The sequence below is a fragment of the Antechinus flavipes genome, chromosome 6 (assembly GCF_016432865.1).
Source record: "Antechinus flavipes isolate AdamAnt ecotype Samford, QLD, Australia chromosome 6, AdamAnt_v2, whole genome shotgun sequence".
Classification (NCBI taxonomy): domain Eukaryota; kingdom Metazoa; phylum Chordata; class Mammalia; order Dasyuromorphia; family Dasyuridae; genus Antechinus; species Antechinus flavipes.
Window position 1 is genome coordinate 143780605 of NC_067403.1, and position 26747 is coordinate 143807351.

The following is a 26747-nucleotide window of genomic DNA, read 5'->3' on the forward strand; positions in this document are numbered from 1 at the left end:
TATGTTGTTTTTCTGAGGAGCTATAATTGTGTAACATATTAGTTTCATCTTAGAATGGGATAAACATTGAAATGGCAGATATTCTTGTAGAAGTTCCAATTAAGTGTCTAAATATAAATATACTAATGTGAATTTAGGTGATTCTTAGAATTTTGTTTTTATTTCTCTATTATTTTAACATAATATTTGTATATGACCAGTATATTTGTATTACTTTCTTTTAAAAGTATTTAAAAAATTAAAATATACTGCAAATTAATTTTCTTTATGCTTAACCTGAATCCTGTTATAATGTTTCTTAACTGAATAGTGTTTTACCTACAATATGCAGTAAAATAAAGTTAAAACAGCCAGGTGTGGTTTATTTCAAATAGCAAATATGTAGTTTTTAAGTACTTTCTAATTTTGCTAAACTATACTCTACCTTCTCTATGTTAAAAATAGTATATTGCCACCTCCTATCTATAGATATCTGACCTTGATGCTTCACTGGCATACAATTTGCTCAAAGAGTTTTTATCATTATAGTACAAACTCTAACAGATTTATGTTATGCTAAAAAAAGGTTTCAGTACATCCTGGCAACACATGAGGTCTGTTGTCTAGGAATCAGTCAAATAGGGAAAGATTCCTCATCAACTTGAAGATGGAGAATGAGGTATCCAGTGGTGACAAGATGTACCAGTTGGTTTTTAGACTATATACAAATGTGGTGTCAGTTGTCAGTTATCTGAAAACTCAGTGCTTCACAACTATTGAATTTGAATACCATTGCAGAAACAGGTCAGCTTTCCTATAAATGAAAGCAATAAAACACAAAGATAGTTCAAAGACTCACATTGAAGAAATTAATAAAGTTCATTTCATCATGGACTTGAAGGCAAAAAGAAACACTCTTGTGTGGTCATCCTCTATCGCAGTGCTCATAAGAAAGTGAAACACTATTCCGATAAGTGCATATTTATGTACCAGCATCTGTTCTCAATACCACTAAGTTAAAAGAATCTCATTATAGCTCCCACTCATGAGTGGTTAAGGTCCCTGGGGAAGAATACACAAGATAAGCAATACCTCAATGGCTCGTTAGATGCTATTTATGGGTAGCTAGGATTCCTTAAAAATTTTTAAAACTACTTTCTAAAGAGGGGTGGCTACCAACATAGATAACTGTACTTTGAAATTATCTTTTCCTCAATGTATATTGTATATATATAGTATATGTTCATATGTGTGTATATATATATATAGCATATCTATAAATATATATATAATGTACATACATGTATATAGCATATCTATAAATATATATTATATAAGATAAAAATATAAATAAATATATAAGAAAAAAATCTACATTATCTATAGGATAGTACAGTTTTAATGGATTCCAGACAACACAAAGTAATTTATAATCGGAAAAAAAGACTAAACAGTATTTTAGCATTCTATTTCATGGTAAAAGAGATCTACTTCAAATATTTATTACACAATGTAACACCTGCCTTGAAGGTAGTTATTACATAAAATGCTGTGTATTTAAAAGAGTAATTAATAATACCTCTATTAGATTTTTTGGCAAATTATTTTGCCAATATTGATTTCTTTTACCTAGGAAAATGTCTATTGAAGAAACTCCCTCTACCTATGTAGACCTACAACTCTTTTGCAATTTTTGGTTTTAAAGAGCAAACACTGAGAGGTTAATCAATTTGCCCAGAATCATGCAAGCAGTTGATTTGGTTAAGTCTCTGCCATGTGCCAGATACCATACTACAAATGTGAAATTAGGACAATCTTTGTCCTTGCAGAATTTACATTCCAATTGAACGTGTGTGTTCACTGTGTGTGTATAAACATATACGGTAACCTGGGGGAGGGAGGTGAGGAAGTACTAATAGCTAGAAGGAAAAGAAAAGTCTTCATGAAAAAAAGAGGCCCTAGATCTTGAAGCAATCACAGGACTCTAAAAGGCAAAGAATTTTATCTTAGAAGGTAAAACATTCTAGTATGAAAGGACTATAAATGAAAAAGTTTTGAGATGTAGGATAGTTAATCTGAGTATTTATAATAATGAAAATAACTTAATTACTTAAGATCATTCTTAAAACAATATTGCTATTAGTATATACAATTTTCTCTTGGTTCTGCTCATTTCACTCGTCATTATTTCATTCAAGTCTTTTGATGTTTTTCTAATATCAAAGAGCACAGTCCCATTGAGCTGGTCACATTGTTCAAATGTCAAATGTATGCTTGCCAAAAATATTATTTCATGCAGAACTCACACAGGCCATGTGCTCCTAAGATGATCAGAAAAGGTGATGCAAAGACACTTTCACTTGCTCTCTTAGGAACTTTAGAATTGATTGCATGAAATGAGAGCCATTGGCATAAGATCATCCATCATGACATGACCTCACTAGAGAAGGTGCTATGCTCTATGCACAAATAATTAAATTAGCTTAGAAGAAATGCTAGATACTCAAATTTAAAGAAGTCACCTCAAATGTTCACACTAACTATTGGTGTCCAGCCTGTGGCAAGATCATTCTGAGTTCATATTGTCCAGTTACTACAATCAGACACACTATAATTTGACTTTAATATAGTGATGCCATTTTAGTCTTTTTCAAGAATGAAGGACAACAACCAACCAAGGTCATTTGGTCCATCATTTCCTATAGCACAATCACAATACTGCAACTTGATCAGTCATTCCTTCATGGGCATCCCTGCAATTTCTAGTATATTACCACACAAAGAGAGCTAGTATAAACATTTTAGAACATATGGGTTTAGCATTTTCTTTTTCTTCCCTTTTCCTCTAATCATCTTTGGAAATAGACCTAGTAGTGCTATTCCTCAGACAAAGGATATAGGCAATTTAATAATTATTTAGCCATAATTCCAGCTTGTTCTCCAAAATGATTGGATCATTTAAAAATAGAGCAGCAGTGAATTTGTCCCAATTTTTTCACGTCCCCTCCAACATTTGTTGCTTTCCCTTCAATCATTTAATCCAATCTGTTAGATCAAAAAATGATACCTCATGGATGTTTTAATTTTCATCACTCTATTCAATAATGATTCAGAGATTGCTTCATATGACTATAGATGGAGTATTTTGATTTCTTCATTGCAAAAATTCCTGTCCACATCCTTTTACCATTTAATAATTGAAAGATGATTTATATTCTTTTAGATTTGACAAAGTTCTTTATGTATTTGAGATGTGAGACCTTTACCCAATAAACTGTCTATAGTTTTCTCATAACCCAATTTCCTGCCTTCCTTTTGTTCTTGGCTCTTTCTTTAACTTTCTTAATTTTTTATCTTTCTTTCTTTCTCCTTTATTTTTTTCCTTCTTTCTTTTTTTTTCCTTCCTTCCTTCCTTCCTTCCTTCCTTCCTTCCTTCCTTCCTTCCTTCCTTCCTTCCTTTCTTTCTTCCTTCCTTCCTCTTTTCCATTTAAAATAACTATAAGCAGCACAAACCTGGAAATCTACTTGTCAAGACAAACACAGCAACTACATGAACATAATTATAAAATGCTTTTGTACAAGTAGTAATTGGGGAAATGTGTAAATTGTTCATGGATGGACAGAGCCAACATAATAAAAATGACAAAGCAGTAATTATCAAATTATCTGGTATGGTAAAATGAATCAGTGCAATACAGTGAACATAAAATAAATTATGTTTGACATATGTAAAGATTTAAGCTTTGGAGATAAGTATTCACTATTTGGTAGAAATTGTTTGGAAAATTAGAAAGCAGTCTCCCAGAAATTGTGCATAGACTAATATCTTATGCTAGTTACCAAAGTAAGGTCAAAGTGGATTCATAACCTACACATAAAGGGAGATAGCATAAGCAAATGATAAAAAATGAGAAACATTATCTCTCATACTTATGAATAGGAGAAAAATTTATAGGTAAAGAAGAGATTGAGAGTATGAATACTTTCAATTACATTTTTGACAAATAAAATCAATCTATCCAAGACTAAAAGGAAAGCAGAAAATTGGGAGAAAATATTTTATGGACAGATACTTAGATAAAGATTTAATATTTCAGATATATAGAGAACTTTGTCAAATTTATTAAAGTATTAGTTATTCCTCAGTTAATAAATGGATATAAATATGATATGAATGGATATGCATTTGAAATTTTTGATAAAAAATATAAAAATTACATATAATAATGTGAAAAATTTTCTAAATCATTGTTGATTAGAGAAATGAAAATGAAAACAATTTATTTTTCTCCCACTTATCAGAAAAGCCAAAATTATAAATGGGGAAATGACAAATGTAGCAGAGGGGGGAAATCTGGACATTAATAGACTGTTGAAACCAAGCCAACAATTTCAGAGGGCAATTTGGAGTTATGTCCCCAAATTTATAAAACTATGTATAGCCTTTGATGCAGCAACAGCACTCTTAGTTATTTTCCCCAAGATGATTGTGGAAGAAGGAAACCAAAAACCCCAAATGTTCTAAAATGTTTATAGCAGTTCTCTTCATGATGATAAAGAACTGGACATTGAAGTGATGCCTATGAATTGGGAAATGGCTAAACAAGTTTTGGCATATAATTAAGATAGAATACTAATGTGCTATAAGAAATGATGAGCAGGTTGACTTTTAAAAAACATTAAAAGACTTCATTGAAATAATGAAGAGTGAAAGGAGAATGTTATATACAGTAAAGCAATATTGTTCAAAGAATGATTCTGAATAACAAACTTATTCTTAATATTATGAATACTCAAATCTCCTACAGAGGAAGATAATATCCACATACAGAGAAAGAACTAATAGAACAGAAATATGCATAGTATGAATATCTAGCTCTAGACAGATCTAGCCATGTAGACACACTGGGATAGAATCATGTATAGTTATGGATATATACATATATACAAATATTATGAATATTTTTCAAGAAGAGAAAACGTAAGGGTCTCCATGCTGTCACATGGAGGAGGAATCATTTTATTTTATATGGAAGAACAAAACCAGAATAAATTTTGTTTTATATGGAAGAACAAAACCAGAATAAATTGATGAACATTATGGTGAAGCAAATTTCTCTCAAAACAAACAAAAACTTTCTTTAAAAAGTTCTCCGATATATAACAGCAATTCCAGGCAAGAGGGAGTCCCTGATTAATCACTAAAGTTCTTAAAGAAAAACTCAAATTCTATATGTAGAGACTATTATAGAAGGGATTCATTGGAGCTTATACTAGATGATTTCTGAGATTCTTTTCTCTTCTTAAGTCTATTATTTATATGTACTGTAACAAAGCAAGTGAAGAATTCATTTGCAGATCAATTTTAGCAGACAAACTTTTACAAAGATAAAGATAGTAGGAGATTAGAGTAACTAAAACATATAGATAGTTCTATAGTGTGGTTGACTCTATTGATCTTTATAATACTTTAATATATAGTATAGACTATTTCCATCAATAGGAAATAATTTCCCTGAGAACAGGAACCTGTTCATTTTAGTACTGTTTTCCCTATAGAGAGTATAGTCTTTGACAGATAACAGGTACTTAATGAATGTTAATTAATTGATTGACTTTATTTTCACTAGGAAGAGATTCTAAGACTGAGGCGTTAAGAAATAATTATCATATTCATAGGTACAATTTACTTTTTCCCTTTCTTTTTTTTCCTGTTTTACATTATGAGACACTGATCCTTTCCCTTCCTTTGGCTGTTCTTTAGATATAGAGGGGATTAAAAGAAATAACTAATTTCTGAAAAGTAAAAAAAGAGATCCTCTCAGGAAAAGGACAATCAGTAACCACTTTAAAGGCATCAGTTAGCAGTTCAACTCTTCCTCAATAACACAGAACTCAAAGGGGTGGGATTCCCAGAGGAAGCATCTACATTCTCTATTTTTACATTATTGCTCCTACTTATGCATTACAGAAAAGCAGATATCCGAGTGCTGGATAAATCTCAAAGATGACATATTTCCATCTTTTAAGAGGTGTAGAAAGGCAGACCCAACTATAAACATGACAATAATTCTAGCATATCCGTTTATGAAATAACATTGGCAGTAATCGTTATTGGTTTTGGAGGAAGGCATATGAATCGTTTTCCAACTGAAAGATCAAAGCAAAGACTATAGAGCAACAGGCATGGAGCTACTACACTGACTGCTTGGATAAGAATGGAAGGGAATTTAGTAATTATGCTGAGCGTAAGAGGAAATACAAAAAATGTTATCATGCTGACCAGTATCTGCATGAGGGATTACTGATGCCATCTGCTGGATTTCCTGGGAATCAAAGACCCGTGTTAAAGTAAAATAAAAAATTTCTCTGTAGTATTTCTACATTTTGTTTCTTTTGTTCTTCATGCAAGGAACAAAAAAAAAAAAGAAAAAGAAAAAGAAAAAAAAAAGAAGGTGGGAAGGAAAAAAGATGAATCCCTAGCCAGGTTGCAGAGCATGTACATTTATATCATAATAAAGAAGAAATAGGACTTCATATTTTCATTGTATTTACCTTAATGTCACAGCTTTGTAGTTTGGTCCACAAAATGTGGAAGTCCTAAATATTTTTAACATGACTAAAGGATTTTACTATACTTCAGTAAAATCAATACTTTTGTTTCTAAAAGTTATCTTCTGTATCCTTTCATTATGGATGAAAAGTAATGGCATATGTTACTGTGAAACACATATCCATTTGTTTTTAAATTTTTGACTGTTTCTTTCTTTTAATTTTCCTCTACTCATACATTATTTGTCTTTTCTTTATTTTCATTTTTTCCCTTACTATATTTGCAACTTAAAGTTCAGCCGGCATCACCCCACTATTATCCTTAACAAAGATAAAAACAGGTCATCATCACATTTTGTTGGAAGACTTTTTTTCCCATCACACTGCCATCTCCCCTATTTTCAGGAAAATTTGTTTTGGTTTGTTCTGTTTTCAAAAATATTGTAGAAGTTTTTATAAATGTGCTATAGGATGAAAAACAATGGTAACACTGATTAGAACTATGTTTCCATGCGATTGAAGAGGTAGGAGGGCTAAAAGGACATGAGAGGAAGGGTATATATATTTATTTTTTTAATATTAAACTGGCCTTGTGGTCAAAATTTACTGCTTTTTGGGGTTCTTTTTTCTTCTACAATACATACTGTGTGTTAATTTCAACTTCAAATTTTAAAAGTGGAGCAAAAAGACAAGTACTCTCCCATCTACTCAAATACAAGTGCAAATGCCATTGTTCTGTCCCTAAGGGAAGACTTATATTTCCAGTGTTTAGACTTTTCAGGTCATCCTGCAAAAGGAGCTTGACCAATCTTGTTAAACTCTAGGCAGAGTGAAGAATAGCCTGTGATAATTATTTATTTAGTAATATTGTCTTGTATATTCATAGTATTTGACAGTATTATTATTTTTTGTTTTTTGCTCAATTCCCTTGATATGAAAACAGCTCTTTAAGGTGAGTTGATGGAAACTTTAGATAAAAATGCTTTCTTTCTATTATAGTTGAGTTGCTCCATTACAACATAGCAGGATCCAGGATCCAGTCCTTACAATACTGAACAAACCTAAAGTTCCCCAAACTGTTAAGACTTTTGTATTGTTAACATTCAGGTTTTTAAATCTCTACTTATTTAAAGGATTTCAGTGAGATAACTATGAGACAAACTTTAAAATGCTAAATTTTAGTGAATTATTGTTACTACTTTTAGCCCATTTGATTTGCAAAGTTAAAAATTCTACAAAGCCTGAAAGTTTTTATAATCTATTTTTAAATGATATACATTTAACATATTAAATGTGATTTCTTGAATAATAAATGTTAAGCATTCTGATTCTTCATAGAAAAGTCTTGGGTCTTAAAAATGGAAAAAAGAAGACAGTAAATATTAGTTATCCTATATCATAAAAGGGTATGTTAATGAACAAGTGACTCTTGACTTCTAAGAATTATCAATAAAGTATATGTTAACACTTTGATACTGCCATGGCTTAATTTATCTATTTATCTATAATATATAAGTATATATATATATATATATATATCTTGAGGAAATACTAATGTAGTCTATTTTTGTTCATTTGTTGTCTCTCATTCATGTAAGACATGTAAGGCAAGTTCAAAATTCTCTGGATAGATAGGTGGATCTATAGATTGATCAATCAATTAATATATAGAAATACACACACACACACACATATATATGTCTTTTCTAAAACAAAAGTCATCTCAATAAATTTGAACTTTTACAAGTATCTTTTCAGCATTATGAAGAAATTTTAAACATATATATATAAAACATTTGAATATTTTCCAAATATATTCATATTTGCTGATGATTAAGTTCATAATAAGAGGCAAAGATTTTATAAAAGTAAAACACAAACTGAGCATAATGATGCATAACTGTAGTCCTTGCTTCTGGGAAGGCTAAGGCTGGTGGATCGCCTCAGTTTGGGAGTTTAGAGCTGCAGTAGGCTAAAGTTATAAACATTGAGGGTAACCTCACTGTCTGGCAATTATATAGTGAATCTTTGGGAACAAAAAGCTGGGAGGTAGGATGAGAAGAGAATGAGATTGCCTAAAGAGAGGCAGTTCAGGTTGGAATCAGTTCAGGTCGGAAGCCAAGAAGGTCGAAGTTTCAATCTTGATCAATTGTCAGATTGGGCCTGTGAGTATCCAATGAACTTCCAACCTAGATGAAATAAGGAAACTCAACTTCCCCATCTAATATAAATTAAAATAAAGACATGATAGTATGGTGAGTACAAGTTTCAAGTAAGACAAATGTAGATTAAAATTCAGACTTTGGACACCTACTGGCATGGAGCTTATAGTTAGAAATAGAGGGGAGATATAAAGATAGTTTCAATATACAGAATAACTTAGGAAGCAACAGAAATTTTTATGATGGGTCTATGAGAAGTGTCATTCAAGCAAAGGAAGTATTATAGAGAAGGTAACATTTGAAATGGAATTTAAAAGCTAGGAATTCAATGACCAAACTTTATTCATTGAGAAATGGTTTTCTAGATACAGGTTTTTAACCTGGGCATGGAAAGATATGGAGGTTGAGAAAAGGGACATATGACAGCTTTCCTCAAATGTTTGAAATGTCTTCATGTAAACAGAATTAAACCTATGTTTCTTGGTCCTAGAAAATAGGAGCAATGAACAGAACTAATCAAGATGTATATATCTACTTAATATAAAGGAAAACTTTCTAAATAGTGCATTCCCTAGTTAAGATGTTCTGAACAAGAGCTTTTCAAGGGACCAGCACTGCAATACTACCTTGTCAAGTAGGAGTTGGATTGTACCACATGACCCTGAGATTTTATCTCATCCCTTAGATGAGGTGGGAGAATTGAGGGTTGAGAGTCTGGATCACCCTTCCCCCAAAGATTCCTTTCTGACCCTTCCCACCCCTCCAAAATTAAAAGTTTACATCATTTCTCCCTTCAAATAGTCACCCCAAGTTCTTTTTGGGGCAAAGGGATAAAGTTGTTCCTGTGTTCAATGGGTGTTCAGGCCAGGAGGGGAAAGTGTGAGATCCAAAAATAGCAGCAGCAGCATCCAAGGAATGTTGTCCCAGGATCTTCCAACTGAAGGAATACTTAGAAGTTCGTAGTTTGGAGCCTTGGGGAAACAGGTCTTGCAAGAAAATTAAAAGTGAGGTGGCATCCAGGGTGGAGATGGTGACTTTTGGGGATGGGGCCTTTGCAAATAATGCATCAGGTCTCATCTGTGGGATGCCTTGAGGATGCTGCTGGCCCACCCATCAATCCTGAATGCTCCCACTGCCCATAGAGCTCCCTAGCTGAAAGGCTAAGAAGGAGTTAACTATTGACAGGGGCCATAGAATGATATCAAGAAAGTTGGAGAGAAAATGCTAGAAGCAAAGTTCTCATCTTTGGAGTCAGAAACAGTTAGGAACAGGAGTGAGAGTGAGGGAAAGAAGGACACAGACAATTTCACCCTTCTTTCTCCAGAGTGCTTATAGGACTATTCTAAAATATGTAAGAAGTAAAAGCTGGATTATTTGTCATCTGCAAGGAGTTAGGCAAGCTTAGGGGAGGTATGATCTCTTTTAGCAAGCACTTTGATACCTCCTGAGCCTTCTCAGTCCTGCAGGGAAAATATTCTACCCAATTAGTAGAGGTATCAACTAAGACAAAAAGCAATTTGAAACCAATCTCCCTGGGTATGTGCCCCTTCTCTGAACAGGCTTCAAGAGAGGGGGAGGCTTAAACCAGCCAGGAGAAAAGGTTTGTTCCTGTGGGGTATAAGAATCAGGGAGCTGGGGGATTAAGAGTGCTATGGTCAGGGGTGAATGGTAGCAGTTTTAGTGGCTAAATCTACAACTCTATTTCCCTTGGCTTGAAGTGAATCTCCCTTCTGGTGTCCTTTGCAAAATATAACTGAAACCTCTCTGGGTCTGTGGACAGCTTGTAGTAGCTATAGAATTTCTCCTGCATATTTAATAGAAAAATTCTTTGCTGTCAAAGTCCCCCTTTTTTTATATAGTCTCAAAATATACACAAAATATGAAAAGCATATCTGGAGTTAGTATAGATGTTTATTCTCATTCCCTTCCCCAGTTCCAGAGGTCTGGTCAGGTCAATGAGTTCAGCTTTCTGGGCAGAAGTCCCAGGGGGTAGTGGCTTAGCTTCAGATTGGAGTTGTTTAATAGGAGAGCCTGATATAGTAAGCCTCCCTCTAGTAAGCCACTGATGCTTTTTGGCTTCTAAAATTGTTCTGGTGCCCTAGGGTAAAATTTGAGGCTTCTTCTCAAAGGCATAAGAGCCATTCTAGGGAAACTGAGTACAGGTCCTTTGAGAAATAGGCGACTGGTCTAGGATTCCACAAGGCCTGACCCTGCCTTTCCGGACTGCAGATGAAGATAAGACTGCAGTTAAGTGGGTCCAAATCTCTTAACTCTTTAGTTAAAGGTTTGTGCTTAAGAAATTTCTCAACCCTGACAGAGGATTTTCCCCAGATTTCAAAGGGAATATGGGAGGGCTTTGAGAGCAGCACAAAAGGATCATCTAGAGGTCTGAGAAGAGAAAATTGGATCCCCAATTTCACCATTAGATCATGCTCGATTAAGGGAGCAGGATAGGAGGGAATAATAAGAGAGGAGTGTTTCAACAGCATGTCACCAAAATGGCAAAGCAAAGGAAAAGTCTCCAAACAATTCTTAAATTCCTCTGCAAGCCCCATTCTATGGGGAAAGGGTAAGTGAGATCAAAGTGCCAGAGCAAGAAAGAAGAAATCCCCATAGCAAAAAGAAATTCAATGGTCTTACCAGCCACATCCAGGGATAGCCAGGGTTCCGCTTTCATGATAACATGAGGGGAAGCTTGACTAAACCCCAAACTCCTGCCAGAAGGCAAGGCATTGGGTGGGCAGCTTGTCCCCTACAGGTAGTCTCTCCTTTAGTGTCCCTCCTGGTTGCACTCAGGGCAAGCATTGGGGAGTTTCTTCAGCAGACAGTTTTGCATCCGCTGGCCTTATCCATGATACACAAAGCACGAACTTCTAGGTTCCCCAGAAATGGCAGTAGCTAAAATATGGGACTGTTCTCCATTTCTCACTTTAACTCTGGAGTCTTTTTCCTCTGCTACAGTTTGGTACCTATTATTAAAGGCTCCAGCAGCTGTTTCTAACACCTGAGCTGGGACTCAAAGCTGGCTTCTGCAGTTTCCTCCATATATTTGGGGCAGATTGTTTAATATTGACATCTCCCCAGGAAAGATCAAATTGGAGGGCATTGGTCTTCGACCCCTCAAAAAACAGGGTGGGGTCCTCAGTGTAATGGCCAGGTTTTTCCTTAGTCTAGGAGAGATTTGACATTGAAAGAGGCACCTCTGCTCTGAGTGTCTCTCCCTGAGAGTCTGCTTCTTCTCTGAGGGGGCAGAGGTTAGAAGTGGTGTTTGAATCCTGAGTATCCTGAGGAGGAGAAAAGGGGGTCCCACCGCTTGTACCCAAAGAGATTGGAAAGTAGGGGTAGGGAAGTCTCAGGATCTGGTTCAGGAGGTGAGGGGGGATAGAGTTAAAGAAATATTGTTGGACATAAGGTCCTGTTCTGAAAGGGATTCAAAAGCCTCCTGATAAGGACTGCATAGGGTTGCAAAGGAGGTATCCTGTTTCCCTAGAGGAGCAGAAAGGAGGGAGTTATTTAAAAGGTAAGTATCTAGTTTTGATTTCCCTCTAGCAAATTTAAGCAGCATACTGCAGTGCTGTTTTGATTTAAGCTTTTTAGTTTTGAGATCTTTTAAGCCGAACTTTCTGTTTTTTAAGAGACTGCCTAAGGCAGAATCCTTAGGGATAAAGACATAGATTCCCAAAGCTTAATGATAAGCTTTAATAATAAGTTCAACAATTTTGCTACAAGCCTTGGCATCCTAAGGGAGAGAGAGATGACAAAAGTTCCCTGATTAAGGGGACTTTTTGTCAAAACACAGGAATTTTCAGTTTGAGCCAGAGAATTCTGCTGAGCGTGGAGCTCTGGACGACCCAAATTTTCCTGGGAATTTGAGTGTCCTAGCAATAGAGTAGACAATCAGCAAGAGAAGGCTTAACTCTTCGAAGAGACTTTCAGAAATCCCTATAGCAAGGCACCAAATGATGAGGTGTGAGAATTGAAAGTTGAGAGATGCCCTAACAGCAATGGGATCCCCCTGGCCAGTGGCAGGCTTTGTGAAAGAATACGCAAACTCCAATGAATACATGAAGGAGGTTTGTGGCAAAGAATAGGGTTATTTATGTTAAGAAAACAGCTTTCTTAGTGGGCAAACTCCTGTTAGGAATTAACAAAGTTGGATTGACAGGCCTTTGGTTTTATGAGGTTTGTCCTGGCCCTGAGCTGGGGGCAGTTGGCTGAGATTTCCAATTGAATGAGATTACTTATCTGGGAATTCCTTTTAAGAATGGGCATGGCTCCTCTCAGAGGCCAGGAGGGTTTGAGACTCTGGATCATCCTTCTCTCAAAGATTCCTTTCCAACCCTACCCCCTCTCCCCCAAGATTAAAAGGGACACAATTTACATTAGTTGGACTGTTTACTAACAATGACAGAACACTATCATTTCATATTGTTTATATTAATAGATAGAAAAATAACTTGATAATATTGATAAAGATAAGTTATCCCAGAATCTCAGTGCATTTTATAGCCTTGAAAATTTAATGATAAGCTTTAATAATAACTTCAACAATATTTAATAACAATAATATGCTTTGATAATTTAAAACCATACCAAGACTTTTGAGAGCCTCTATATAACATATGTGCATACATATCTATAAATGTATATGTGCAATAATGTACATGCTAAAATTATATCTAAACATTTTTGGTCTCTATATAAACATCTCATTCAATTTGCAAATTATTATCATTATTATTTGAAAGCTAATTCCCTCTATTCCCCAATTGAATCCATTTCTATGTTTAATTAGCAAATCTAACAAAAACAAATGCTTTCACAATATGCTGTTAAAGGTTTGCTATCTTCAAGTGAATTACAAAGGTCTTTTAAAATGTTTTGGTTTCTTTTTGCTTTTTTATTTGTATAAATAATCCATTGAATTTCATCTGGTTTTCATGAATAATACTGACTGATAGCTGGTTTGTTTTCTATTCTAGGTCGTGGAAACTAATTTGGTTGCTTTTGACTGTCACTGGATCATCATAAATGAGGTAAATGCCAACTAACCATAATTGTCCACTGTGAACCTTGTTTTCATACATAGCAGCAGTATTTTCTACTTGCCTTGAACTAGTTTTGAAATAACATTTCAATATATTGAATGGATACGTTTTTAAAAAATAAAAATATAATGAGGTTGGTTTTTATTTTCAGTTTTTTAGGGGATTTGTATAAAGCCTTTGTATAAATAAAATAATTTAAAAAAAAAAAACAAAAAAAACTTCCTGCTGAGTATTTTAGACTTTTCCTTTGGCATGAGCTTCGTGCTTTGAAATATTAACTTTTTTAAAAATTACAATTCCTCTTTGTAAGCACAATGAATACCTCCCAGTGGAGTGCAAGTGTTCCATTTATATTTTAATGTTGCTTCTAGAACTTTTGATTTTCCTCTTCCAGTCACATCAGGATTAAATAGTTCAAGTATAAATATGGATAAATCAGAAATTCAGATTTAGTTTTTCATTTCTTAACATGCCTATTTTATAATAAAATTTTTTAAATGCAGGAGCAGTTTTTGAAAAAAAATTAATCAAATTTAAGGATATCACAAAAGAGAGCCCCCTGAAATAAACTTTGCAATGTCTTGCTAAACAAAATCTGCAGACTATTGGGAATGGCAAATAATGCTATTAGGAAATTATCCTAGTATTATGCCTAGGATTTAATGTTTAATGCAGTATCTAATGCAAGGCAATTTATCCTGAGCTTTTATAAATATTAATCTTTAGTAGCTAAAAATTAATAAACTAGTAGCTTACTATTAAAAAACAAACAAACATCTAAAAACTTACTTTGACTTTGCCATTTGTTTAAAGGTCATGTTTTGTTATTTTATCTTTATTTATGAAAAAATAAGCTATATTAGGAGACAGTTTCATTTTCTTTAAAAATTCATTTACTTAAAAACATAGGGCTGAGACATGGTAGAATGTTTAGGGAGGACTAGTAGCTTTGATATGAGAGCTTGCTAAGCCCTTTTCAGGACTGCTCATCCATCTTTGATATTTACCTATCACCTAATTCTCACTTGAAGCATCAAGAAGCTGTAGTACACCCTGGCCACACCTGGTAAAACCATCTTGGCAGGTAGGATAAACCTGGTTGAGGATAATCAACTGACTTCAAACCCAGTGGTGAATTAAGAAGGCTATCTACCCCAAACATGTGTAGACTTCTTCTTTGTTCTACCAGTGGGATTGGTAGAGGAGAAAATTAGTTTTAATCACTATGAATAATTGAATCAAGCATTGTTGAGCACTTAGACCTTGGTCAGACATCAAGGACACCAAAGTCATCCCCTGGATTCTGTTCCACCACCAGTCACCTGAATTTTTGTCTGTTCACTGGACTTTGATGACTAGAAGAGAGAATGAGAATCATACAAATAGTAATTGCTTGTTTTCAAATTTAAGTCTTCCTTATTCTAAGTTTAGAACTCTATCCACAATGCCACTTGGATGCCTCTTATTATTCCTATAACCCCTCACCCACATACTGATATCATATGACATATATTTCTTTTTAAAATTCATTTTATTATAATTTTTTTTATTTACAAAACTTATGCCTGTGTAATCTTTCAACATTGACCCTTGCAAAACATTCTGTTCCAAATTTTTCCCCTACTTTCTCCCTCCCCAGATGACAAGGAGTCCAATATATGTAAAATCCAATATATATCCATATACATACATATTTATACAGTTATGTTGCTACATAAGAAAAATCAGACATAGAAAGAAAAAAAAAAACTGAGAAGAAAACAAAAGGCAAGCAAACAATAACAGAAAGAGTAAAAATGCTATGTTGTAGTCCACACTCAGTTCCCATAGTCCTCTGTCTGGGTATAGATGACTCTTTTCATTACTGAACAATTGAAATTGGTTTGAATCATCTCATTGTTAAAGAGAGCCATTAGATCCAATAGCTATGATCATCATATAGATTTGTTGTCTCTGTGTATAATGATCTCCTTGTTCTGCTCATTTCACTTAGCATCAGTTCATTTAAGTCTCTCCAGGTTACTCTGAAATCATCCAGAGATTCTTTTCTTTCTTTTTTTTTTATTATTATAGCTTTTTATTTACAAGATATATACAAGGATAATTTTACAGCATTGACAATTGGAAAACCTTTTGTTCCAATTTTTCCTTTCCTTCCTCCCATCACCTCCCCCAGATGGCAGGTTGATCAATACATGTTAAATGTGTTAAATTATAAATTAAATACAATATAAGCATACATGCCCAAACAGTTATTTTGTTGTACAAAAATAATCGGACTTTGAAATAGTGTACAATTAGTCTGTGAAGGCAATCAAAAATGCAGGCGGACAAAAATAGATGGATTGGGAATTCTATGTAGTGGTTCATAGTCATCTCCCAGAGTTCTTTCGCTGGGTGTAGCTGGTTCAATTCATTACTGCTCTATTGGAACTGATTTGGTTCATCTCATTGCTGAAGATGGCCATGTCCATCAGAATTGATCATCATATAGTATTATGGTTGAAATATATAATGATCCTGGTGAGTTCAAATGTGGGGTCCCTGTTCAGGCACCAAAATGTGGTGATCTTTTTCTTCTAGCCCGGTTAGCTTAGAGGGCTATCTCTCTGCTTTGTTCCAAGAGCTCCCTCCAAAAGTCACCAAATCCAAAGGTCTGATCCTTCAGCCTCTGCCTCTTCTTTCTTCAGCCTCCAACCGACACAGAGATGGAATGAATCTCTTGTCTCCTTCACTTGGGGCTCGGCTAGCTTTCTGGTGAGTCTTTCAGACCAGCTTGGTCTCAGTGGGGGGCGTGCAGGAGCCCAGCCACCAACTCCTCTCCAATGCAGCTGAACTCTCTTCTGCGACCAGCCAGCCAAGTGGAATATATATTCCCTCTTGCCTTGCCTCGGAGAGAGGGCTTCTGGCATAACTCCGCTGATATCTGACCGAGAGCCTCTGTCTGTTTCTTTTATCCAAGAGGGAGGAATTGTGGGATACGAGAGAGAGGGATTATGGGTTTTCTCCCATAGTGCTCTCTGGCCCAAAAAGCTTCAAGGGAGGTGCGAACTCACTAAGTTACAAAGTTTACTTTGTGAAGCTGGCATACTTGTGAACTCCAATGAGTAAAGGTGAAAACACAAGCATTGTACTAATTAGTTCTACTTAGTACCTTGTTTCAGGTTCTGCCCAAAACATCTTGTAAGATTAGATCAACTCTAATGAGTTAGCAGTTTGTAAAGATTCCAACACTGCTCATTTCACTCAGCATCAGTTCATGTAAGTCTCTCCAGGCCTTTCTGAAATCATCCTGCTGATCGTTTCTTACAGAACAATAATATTCCATAATATTCATATACCACAATTTATTCAGCCCTTCTCCAATTGATGGGCATCCACTCAGTTTCCAGTTTCTGGCCACTACAAAGGGGGCTGCCACAAACATTCTTGCACATACAGGTCTTTTTTTTTTTTTTTCTTCTTTAAAATCTCTTTGGGATATAAGCCCAGTAGTAACATGTTGGATCAAAGGATATGCACAGGTTGATAATGTTTTAAACATAGTTCCAAATTGCTCTCCAGAATGGCTGGATGTATTCAACAATTCCACCAACAATGTATCAATCTTCTCCAACATTCTGCATTATCTTTCCCTCTCATTCTAGCCAATCTGATAGGTGTATAGTGGTATCTCAGAATTGTCTAAATTTGCATTTGTCTGATTAATAATGACTTGGAGTATCTTTTCATATGGGTAGAAATAGTTTCAATTTCTTTGCCTGAGAACTGTCTGTTCATATCCTTTGACAATTTATCAATTGGAGACGGTCTTGATTTCTTATAAATTAGAGTCAATTCTCTATATATTTTGGAAATTAGCCCTTTATCAGAACCTTTGACTCTAAAAATGTTTTCTCATATTATTGCTTCCCTTCTAATCTTGTCTACATTAGTTTTGTTTGTACAAAAACTTCTCAATTTGATATAATCAAAATTTTCTATTTTGTGATCAATAATGACCTCTAGTTCTTCTTTGGTCATAAATTCCTTCCTCTTCCACAGGTCTAAGAGATAAACTACCCTGTGTGCCTCTAATTTATTAATAATCTCATTCTTTATGCCTAGGTCATGAACCCATTTTGACCTTATCTTGGTGTATGGTGTTAAGTGTGGGTCAATGCCTAGTTTTTGTCATAGTAGTTTCCAATTTTCCCAGCAATTTTTGTCAAACAGTGAGTTCTTATCCCAAAAGCTAGGGTCTTTGGGTTTGTCAAACACTATATTACTAAAGTGATTGACTGTTTTGTCTTTTGAACCTAACCCTTGGCAGATAGATTCCTAAATATTTTATGATATCGGTTGTTACTTTAAATGGAATTTCTCTTTGTAACTCCAACTGTTGGATTTTGTTAGTGATATATAAGAATGCTAATGAATTATGTGGGTTTATTTTGTGTCCTGCTTAGATTATTTTCAATAGCTTTTTAGTAGAATCTCTGGGGTTCTCTAAGCATACCATCATAGAATCAGCAAAGAGTGATAATCTGGTTTCCTCATTACCTGTTTTAATTCCTTTAATCTCTTTCTCAGCTAGCATTTCTAATACAATATTGAATAGTAATGGTGATAGTGGGCAACCTTGTTTCACTCCTGATCTTATTGGGAATGGTTGCAGTTTATCCCCGTTACATATGATGCTTACTGATGGTTTTAAATAGATCTTACTGATATTTTAAGGAAAAGTCCATTTATTCCTATACTCTCTATTATTTTTTAATAGGAATGGATGTTGGATTTTATCAAATGCTTTTTCTGAATCTATTGAGATGATCATATGGTTTTTGTTAGTTTGGTTATTAATATGGCCAATTATACTGATAGTTTTCCTAATATTGAACCAGTCTTGCATTCCTGGTATCAATCCTACTTGGTCATGGTTTATTATCCTGGGGATGATTTTCGGTAGTCTTTTTGCTAATATCTTATTTAAGATTTTAGCATAGAGATTCTTTTCTTATAAAACATTTCTTATAGATATCCCATAACATTCATATACCATAGTTTATTAGCCATTCTCCAATTGATGGGCATACACTCAGTTTCTGGTTTCTAGTCACTATAAAAGGGATACCAAAGACATTTTTGCGCATGTGGGTCCCTTTCCCTCCTTCAAATCTCTTTGGGATAGAAACCCAGTAGTAACACTGCTGGGTCAAAAGGTATGCACAGTTTAATAACTTTTTGAGCATAGTTCCAAAACTTGCTTTCCAGAGTGGTTGGATCCATTCATAGTTCCCCCAGCAATGTATTATTGTCCTAGTTTTCCTTATATGCCCTCCAAAATTTTTCATTATCTTTTCCTGTCATCTTAGCCAATCTAACAGGGCTATAGTGGTAATTAGAGTTTTCTTAATTTGCATTTCTCTGTTCAATATTGATTTGGAACACCTTTTCAAGTGACTAGAAATAATTTCAATTTCTTCATCTGAAAATTGTCTATTCATATCCTTTGATCATTTCTCAGTTAGAGAATGGCATTATTTCTTATAAATTTGAGTCAATTCTCTATATATTTTAGAAATTTGGCCTTTATCAGAATTTTTGAATGCAAAAATGTTTTCCCAGTTTATTACTTCCCTTCTAATCTTGTCTGCATTAGTTTTGTTTGTACAAAAACTTTTTAACATAATAAATTCAAAATTGTCTATTTTGTGATCAATAATGATCTCTAATTTTTCTTTGATCACAAATACTTTCCTCCTCCACAGGTCTGAAAGGTAAAGTATTCTATGTTCTTCTAATGTATTTATAATATCATATTTTATGATTAAATTATAGATCATGATTATGATTATATTATAGATCATGAACCCATTTTGACCTTATCTTGGTATATGGTGTTAGGTGTGGGTCAATGCCTAGTTTCTACTGTACTAGTTTCCAATTTTCCCAGCAGTTTTTGTCAAAATGTTAATTCTTCTCCCAAAAGCTGGGGTCTTTGAGTGTGTCAAACACTAGATTGATATAGTTATTGACTATTTTGCCTCAAACTATTCTATTGATCATATAGTGTATTTCTTACCCAGTGCCAAATGGTTTTGATGACCACTGCTTTATAATATAGTTTTAGATCTGGTACAGCTAGGCCATCTTCATTTGATTTTTTTCCCCATTAGTTCCCTTGAAATTCTTGACTTTTTTGTTCTTCCAGATGAAATTTGTTGTTATTTTTTTCTGGGTAAGTAAAATACTTTCTTGGGAGTTTGACTGGTATAGCACTAAATAAATAGATTAATTTAGGTAATATTGCCATCTTGATATTTTCCTATTTGTTTATATCTGATTTTATTTGTGTGGAAAGTGTTTTGTAGTTTTGCTGCTATAGTTCCTGATTTTCCTTTGGCAGATAGATTCCCAAATATTTTATACTATTGACAGTTATTTTAAATGGAATTTCTCTTTGTATCTCTTGATGTTGTATTTTGTCAGTAATGTATAAAAATGCTGATGATTTATATAGATTTATTTTGTATCCTGCAACTTTGCTAAAGTTGTGGATTATTTCTAATAGCTTTTTAATTGATTCTCTGGGGTTCTCTAAGTATATCATCATGTCATCTGCAAAAAGTGGTAACTTAGCTTCCTCATTACCTACTCTAATTCGTTTAATCACATTTTCTTCTCTTATTGCCAAAACTAGCATTTCTAAATACAATATTGAATACTAATGGTGATAGTAGGCAACCTTGTTTCACCTCTGATCTTATTGAGAATGCTTCCAATTTTTATCCCCATTAAATATGATGCTTGCTAATGATTTAAATAGATACCACTGAATTTTTTTTGAGGATCATGAAAGTATGATTTATTATTAGTAAATGTCTGATTTATATACCTATTTTATATAGCAGGGTCACGTAAAAATTTCTTTTTTTTTTGTTTATTTTTTTATTGATAGAATGCATGCCAGGGTAATTTTTACAGCATTATTCCTTGCATTCATTTCTGTTCCAATTTTACCCCTCCCTCCCTCCACCCCTTCCCCAAGATGGCAAGCAGTCCTTTACATGCTGAATAGGTTACAGTATATCCTAGATACAATATATGTGTGCAGAACCAAACAGTTTTCTTGTTGCACAGGGAGAATTGGATTCAGAAGGTATAAATAACCCGGGAGGAAAAACATAAATGCAAGCAGTTTATATTCATTTCCAGTGTTCTTTCTCTGGGTGTAGCTGCTTCTGTCCATCTTTGATCAATTAAGGCTCTCTTTATCGAAGAGGTCCACTTCCATCAGAATACATCCTCAAACAGTATCATTGTTGAGGTATATAATGATCTCCTGGTTCTGCTCATTTCACTCAGCATCAGTTCATGTAAGTCTCGCCAGTCCTCTCTGTATTCATCCTGCTGGTCGTTCCTTACAGAGCAATAATATTCCATAATGTTCATATACCACAATTTACTCAACCATTCTCCAATTGATGGACATCCTTTCATTTTCCAGGTTCTAGCTACTACAAACAGGGCTGCCACAAACATTTTGGCACATACAGGTCCCTTTCCTTTCTTTAGTATCTCTTTGGGGTATAAGCCCAGTAGAAACACTGCTGGATCAAAGGATATGCACAGCTTGATAACTTTTTGAGCATAGTTCCAAATTGCTCTCCAGAATGGCTGGATGTGTTCACAATTCCACCAACAATGTATCAGTGTCCCTGTTTTCCCACATCCCCTCCAACATTCCCCATTATCTTTCCCTGTCATTCTAGCCAATCTGACAGGTGTGTAGTGGTATCTCAGAGGTGTCTTAATTTGCATTTCTCTGATTAATAATGATTTGGAGCATATTTTCATATGTCTATAAATAGTTTCAATTTCTTCGTCTGAGAATTGTCTGTTCATATCCTTTGACCATTTATCAATTGGAGAATGGTTTGATTTCTTATAGATTAAGGTCAGTTCTCTATATATTTTGGAAATGAGGTCTTTATCAGAACCTTTGATTGTAAAAATGTTTTCCCAGTTTATTTTTTCCCTTCTAATCTTGTTTGCATTTGTTTTGTTTGTACAAAAACTTTTCAGTTTGATATAATCAAAATTTTCTATGTTGTGGTCAATAGTGATCTCTAGTTCTTCTTTGGTCATAAATTCCTCCCTCTTCCACAGGTTTGACAGGTAAACTATCTTATGCTCTTCCAATTTATTTATCATCTCATTCTTTATGCCTAGATCATGAACGCATTTTGACCTTATTTTGGGTACAGTGTTAAGTGTGGGTCAATGCCTAGTTTCTGCCATACTGATTTCCAATTTTCCCAGCAATTTTTGTCAAATAATGCATTCTTATCCCAGAAACTGGTGTCTTTGGGTTTGTCAAACACTATATTATTAAAGTTATTGGCTGTTTTGTCCTTTGAACCTAACCTATTCCATTGATCAACTAGTCTATTTCTTAGCCAATACCAGATGGTTTTAGTAACTGCTGCTTTATAATATAATTTTAGATCTGGTACAGCTAGGCCACCTTCATTTGATTTTTTTTTCATAAATTCCCTTGAAATTCTTGACCTTTTGTTTTTCCACATGAATTTTGTTGTTATTTTTTCTAATTCATCAAAGTAGTTTTTTGGGAGTCTGATTGGTATAGCGCTAAATAAGTAGATTAATTTAGGTAGTATTGTCATCTTTATTATATTTGCTCGCCCAATCCAAGAGCATTTAATATTTTTCCAGTTGGTTAGATCAGACTTAATTTGTGTGGAAAGTGTTTTGTAGTTTTGCTCATAAAGTTTCTGATTTTCCCTTGGCAGATAGATTCCTAAATATTTTATACAATCAGTAGTTACTTTAAATGGGATTTCTTTTTGTATCTCTAACTGTTGGGTTTTGTTAGTGATATATAAGAATGCTGATGACTTATGTGGGTTTATTTTATATCCTGCAACTTTGCTGAAGGTGTAGATTGTTTCTAATAACTTTTTGGTAGAATCTCTGGGGTTTTCTAAGTATACCATCATATCATCAGCAAAGAGTGATAAGTTGGTTTCCTCATTGCCTATTCTTATTCCTTTAATCTCTTTCTCAACTCTTATTGCCAAAGCTAGCATTTCTAATACAATATTAAATAGTAACGGTGAGAGTGGGCAACCTTGTTTTACTCCTGATCTTATTGGGAATGGTTGCAGTTTGTCCCTGTTACATATAATGCTTACTGCTGGTTTTAAATAGATGGCACTGATTATTTTAAGGAAAAGTCCATTTATTCCTATACTCTCAAGAGTTTTTAATAGGAATAGATGTTGGATTTTATCAAATGCTTTTTCTGCATCTATTGAGATGATCATATGGTTTTTGTTAATTTGATTATTAATATGGTCAATTATATTGATAGTTTTCCTAATATTGAACCAGCCCTGCATTCCTGGTATAAATCCTACTTGATCATGATGTATTATCCTGGGGATGATTTTCTGTAGTCTTTTTGCTAATATCTTATTTAAGATTTTAGCATCAATATTCATTAGGGAGATTGGTCTATAATTTTCTTTCTCTGTTTTCAACCTACCTGGTTTAGGTATCAGTACCATGTCTGTGTCATAAAAGGAGTTTGGTAGGACTCGTTCATTCCCTATTTTTTCAAATAGTTTATAAAGCATTGGGGCTAATTGTTCTTTGAATGTTTGGTAGAATTCACATGTAAATCCATCTGGTCCCGGGGATTTTTTTTTTAGGAGTTGATTAATAGCTTGTTCTATTTCTTTTTCTGAAATGGGACTATTTAAGCAATTTAGTTCCTCCTCTGATAATCTGGGAAGCCTATATTTTTGGAGGTAGTCATCCATTTCGCTTAGGTTATCAAATTTATTGGCATAAAGTTGGGCAAAGTAACCCTTATTATTTCTTTAATTTCCTCTTCATCAGTGGTAAGTTCTCCTTTTTCATTTTTAAGACTGCCAATTTGATTTTCCTCTCTCCTTTTTCTAATCAGATTTATGAGAGGTTTATCAATTTTATTGGTGTTTTCATAAAACCATCTCTTAGTTTTATTTATTAGTTCAATAGTATTTTTTTACTTTCTATATTATTAATTTCTCCTTTTAATTTTAGAATTTCAAGTTTAGTAACTGATTGGGGGTTTTTAATTTGGTCTTTTTCTAACTTTTTAAGTTTCAGGCCCAATTCATTGATCTTCTCTTTTTCTATTTTATTCAAGTAAGCCTCTAAGGATATAAAATTTCCCCTTATTACTGCTTTGGCTGCATCCCATAAATTTTGATATGATGTCTCATTGTTGTCATTATCTTGAGTGAAATTATTAATTGTATCTATAATTTGCTGTTTCACCCAATCATTCTTTAAGATGAGATTATTTAGTTTCCAATTACTTTTTGGTCTATTTACCCCTAACTTTTTGTTAAATGTAGTTTTTATTGCGTTGTGATCTGAAAAAAAAAGCATTTACTATTTCTGCCTTCCTGCATTTAATTTTGAGGTCTTTATGTCCTAATATATGATGAATTTTTGTGTAGGTTCCATGAACTGCTGAGAAGAAAGTATACTCCTTTCTGTCATCATTCAGTTTTCTCCAGAGATCTATCATACCTAATTTTTCTAATATTCTATTTACCTCTTTAATCTCTTTCCTATTTGTTTTGTGATTTGATTTATCTAAATCTGAGAGTGCAAGATTGAGATCTCCCACTATTATAGTTTTGCTGTCTATTTCTTCTCGCAACTCTCTTAGCTTCTCTTTAAGGAAGTTAGATGCAATACCATTTGGTGCATATATGTTTAATACTGATATTGCTTCATTCTCTATAGTACCCTTAAGCAAGATATAGTTTCCTTCCTTATCTCTTTTAATTAGATCAATCTTTGCTTTTGCTTGATCTGAGATAAGGATGGCTACCCCTGCTTTTTTGACTTCACCTAAAGCATAATAGATTCTGCTCCAGCCTTTTACCTTTAGTCTATATGTATCTCCCTGTTTTAAATGTGTTTCCTGTAAACAATAGATTGTAGGGTTCTGACTTTTGATCCAGTCTGCTATCCGCCTCCTCTTTATGGGAGAGTTCATCCCATTCACATTTGCGGTTAAAATAACCAATTCTGCATTTCCTGCCATCCTAATATCCCCAGATTATACTTTTCTTTTTCTTGCCCTCCTTCCCTTCTTCCCTATTGGTCCCACTAACGTCGCACAGCTCTCCCTCTTTAGTATCCCTCCCTCCTTCCTTGGAATCCCTTCCCCTTTCTTGTACCCTTCCCTTATTACTCTTTTTCCTTCTCCCTTTTCCTCTCCCACTTTTTAATGAAGTGGGAGAAAAATCTGTGTAAAACAAATATGTCAATTGTTTCCTCTTTGAGCCAACTCTGATGAGAGTAGGATTCACACAATGTTCCTCCCCCTCTCTAAGTTCCCTCATATATGATAGGTTTCCTCTGCCTCATTGTCGCATGTAGTTTCCCTCTTTTTATCTCCCTTCTTCCCTTTTTCTGGCACTATCCCCTTTCCATTTCTACTTCCCTTTTTTATGTTATATCGGTCAAATCAAATTATACATATGATTTTCATGTATATTCACAACAGAAATACAGTTCTCAAGAGTTCCTTTTACCTTTTTCTACTTCCCTTGATTCCTGTTGTTGAAGATCAAATTTTTTATTTAAGTCTGGTTTTTTCCTTAGAAACAGATGGAATTCCTCTATTTCATTAAATATCCATCTTCTTCCGTGGAAAAAAATACTCAGCTTAGCTGGATAGTTTATTCTTGGCTGCATTCCAAGTTCTTTTGCCTTTCGGAATATCTGATTCCAGGCCCTTCGATCCTTTAATGTTGAGGCAGCCAGATCTTGTGTGACCCTTATTGTGGCATCTCGGTATTTGAACTGTTTTTTTTTCCTGGCTGCTTGTAAAATTTTTTCTTTAGTCTGGAAATTCTGAAGTTTGGCCACAATATTCCTTGGAGTCTTTATTTTAGGGTCTTTTTCAGAAGGTGTTCGATGAATTCTTTCAACGCCTATTTTCCCTTCCGGTTCTATTACTTCTTTGATGATTTCCTGTAAAATAGTATCTAGGCTCTTTTTTTCATCATAATTTTCGGGTAGTCCGATGATCCTCAGGTTATCTTTCCTAGATCTATTTTCCAGATCTGTTGTTTTTCCCAGTAAATATTTGACATTTTTTTCCAATCTTTCATTTTTTTGGTTTTGCTTGACTGATTCTTGATGTCTCAATGAATCAGTCATTTCTATTTGTTCAGTTCTAATTTTTAGTGAGTTATTTTCTTCATTAGCTTTTTTTTACTTCTTTTTGTATATGTCCAATTGAGTTGTTTTGCTCTATGGAATTTTTTTCCATTTCACTAATTTTTTTTTGTGAGTCATTTTCTTTTTCCAATTCGCAAACTCTGTTTTTTACCTTTTCCAATTCACATTTCAGGAAGTTGTTTTCTTTTTCCACTTTATCAAATTTTTCTTTTAGTGAGTTATGTGCCTTTTCTGTACTCTTTTGCATAGCTTCTCTTTCCTTTCCCCATTTCTCTTCTAGTTCTCTTTTAAGGTTTTGAATAGTCTCTTCTAGGAGAGACTTTTGTATTGGAGACCAACAATCGTCTGGAGACTGTCTGCTATTAGTCTTTTCAGGGTTGAAAAGCTGTTCTCTTTCTGAGTAGAAACTATCAATCGTTCTTTTGATTTTTTTACTCATTTTGTTAAAGCCTATAAGGTCTGCCTTCAGAGCCAGGAGGTTACCAGCTTCCTCTGCAGAGCAGTGAAAGGTATATGGATGGGGTAGCTGTCCTGTCGACCGGCTACAAAAAGCAGTGAGGTACTGGAGTGCTCTGGGAAAGAGTTCCCCACCTGAAAGTAACTCAGGCCTGCAGGGCCAGGCTGGGAAAGTGCCTTTCAAAGAACCTCAGCTGTGTGAGATAATGACTGCCCTGGGGCTAGACACTTAGCAGTGAGAGTTTCACTTCCCAAGCCAAACCCTGCCCTGGGGCTGTGGGTATTAGTAGCTGAG

At 34.4% G+C, this 26747-nt stretch overlaps 1 protein-coding gene across 2 annotated transcripts in view; it reads left to right on the forward strand.

Moving 5' to 3' along the window:
• The window catches only part of GRID2 (glutamate ionotropic receptor delta type subunit 2), a 1896723-nt gene that overhangs the window by 1085748 nt on the left and 784228 nt on the right, over nucleotides 1-26747 (forward strand). For both annotated transcript variants that reach the window (XM_051967540.1, XM_051967541.1), the window contains exon 5: nucleotides 13676-13729. In XM_051967540.1, the coding sequence (XP_051823500.1) occupies nucleotides 13676-13729 (54 nt within the window). The remainder of the gene's footprint in view (nucleotides 1-13675; nucleotides 13730-26747) is intronic.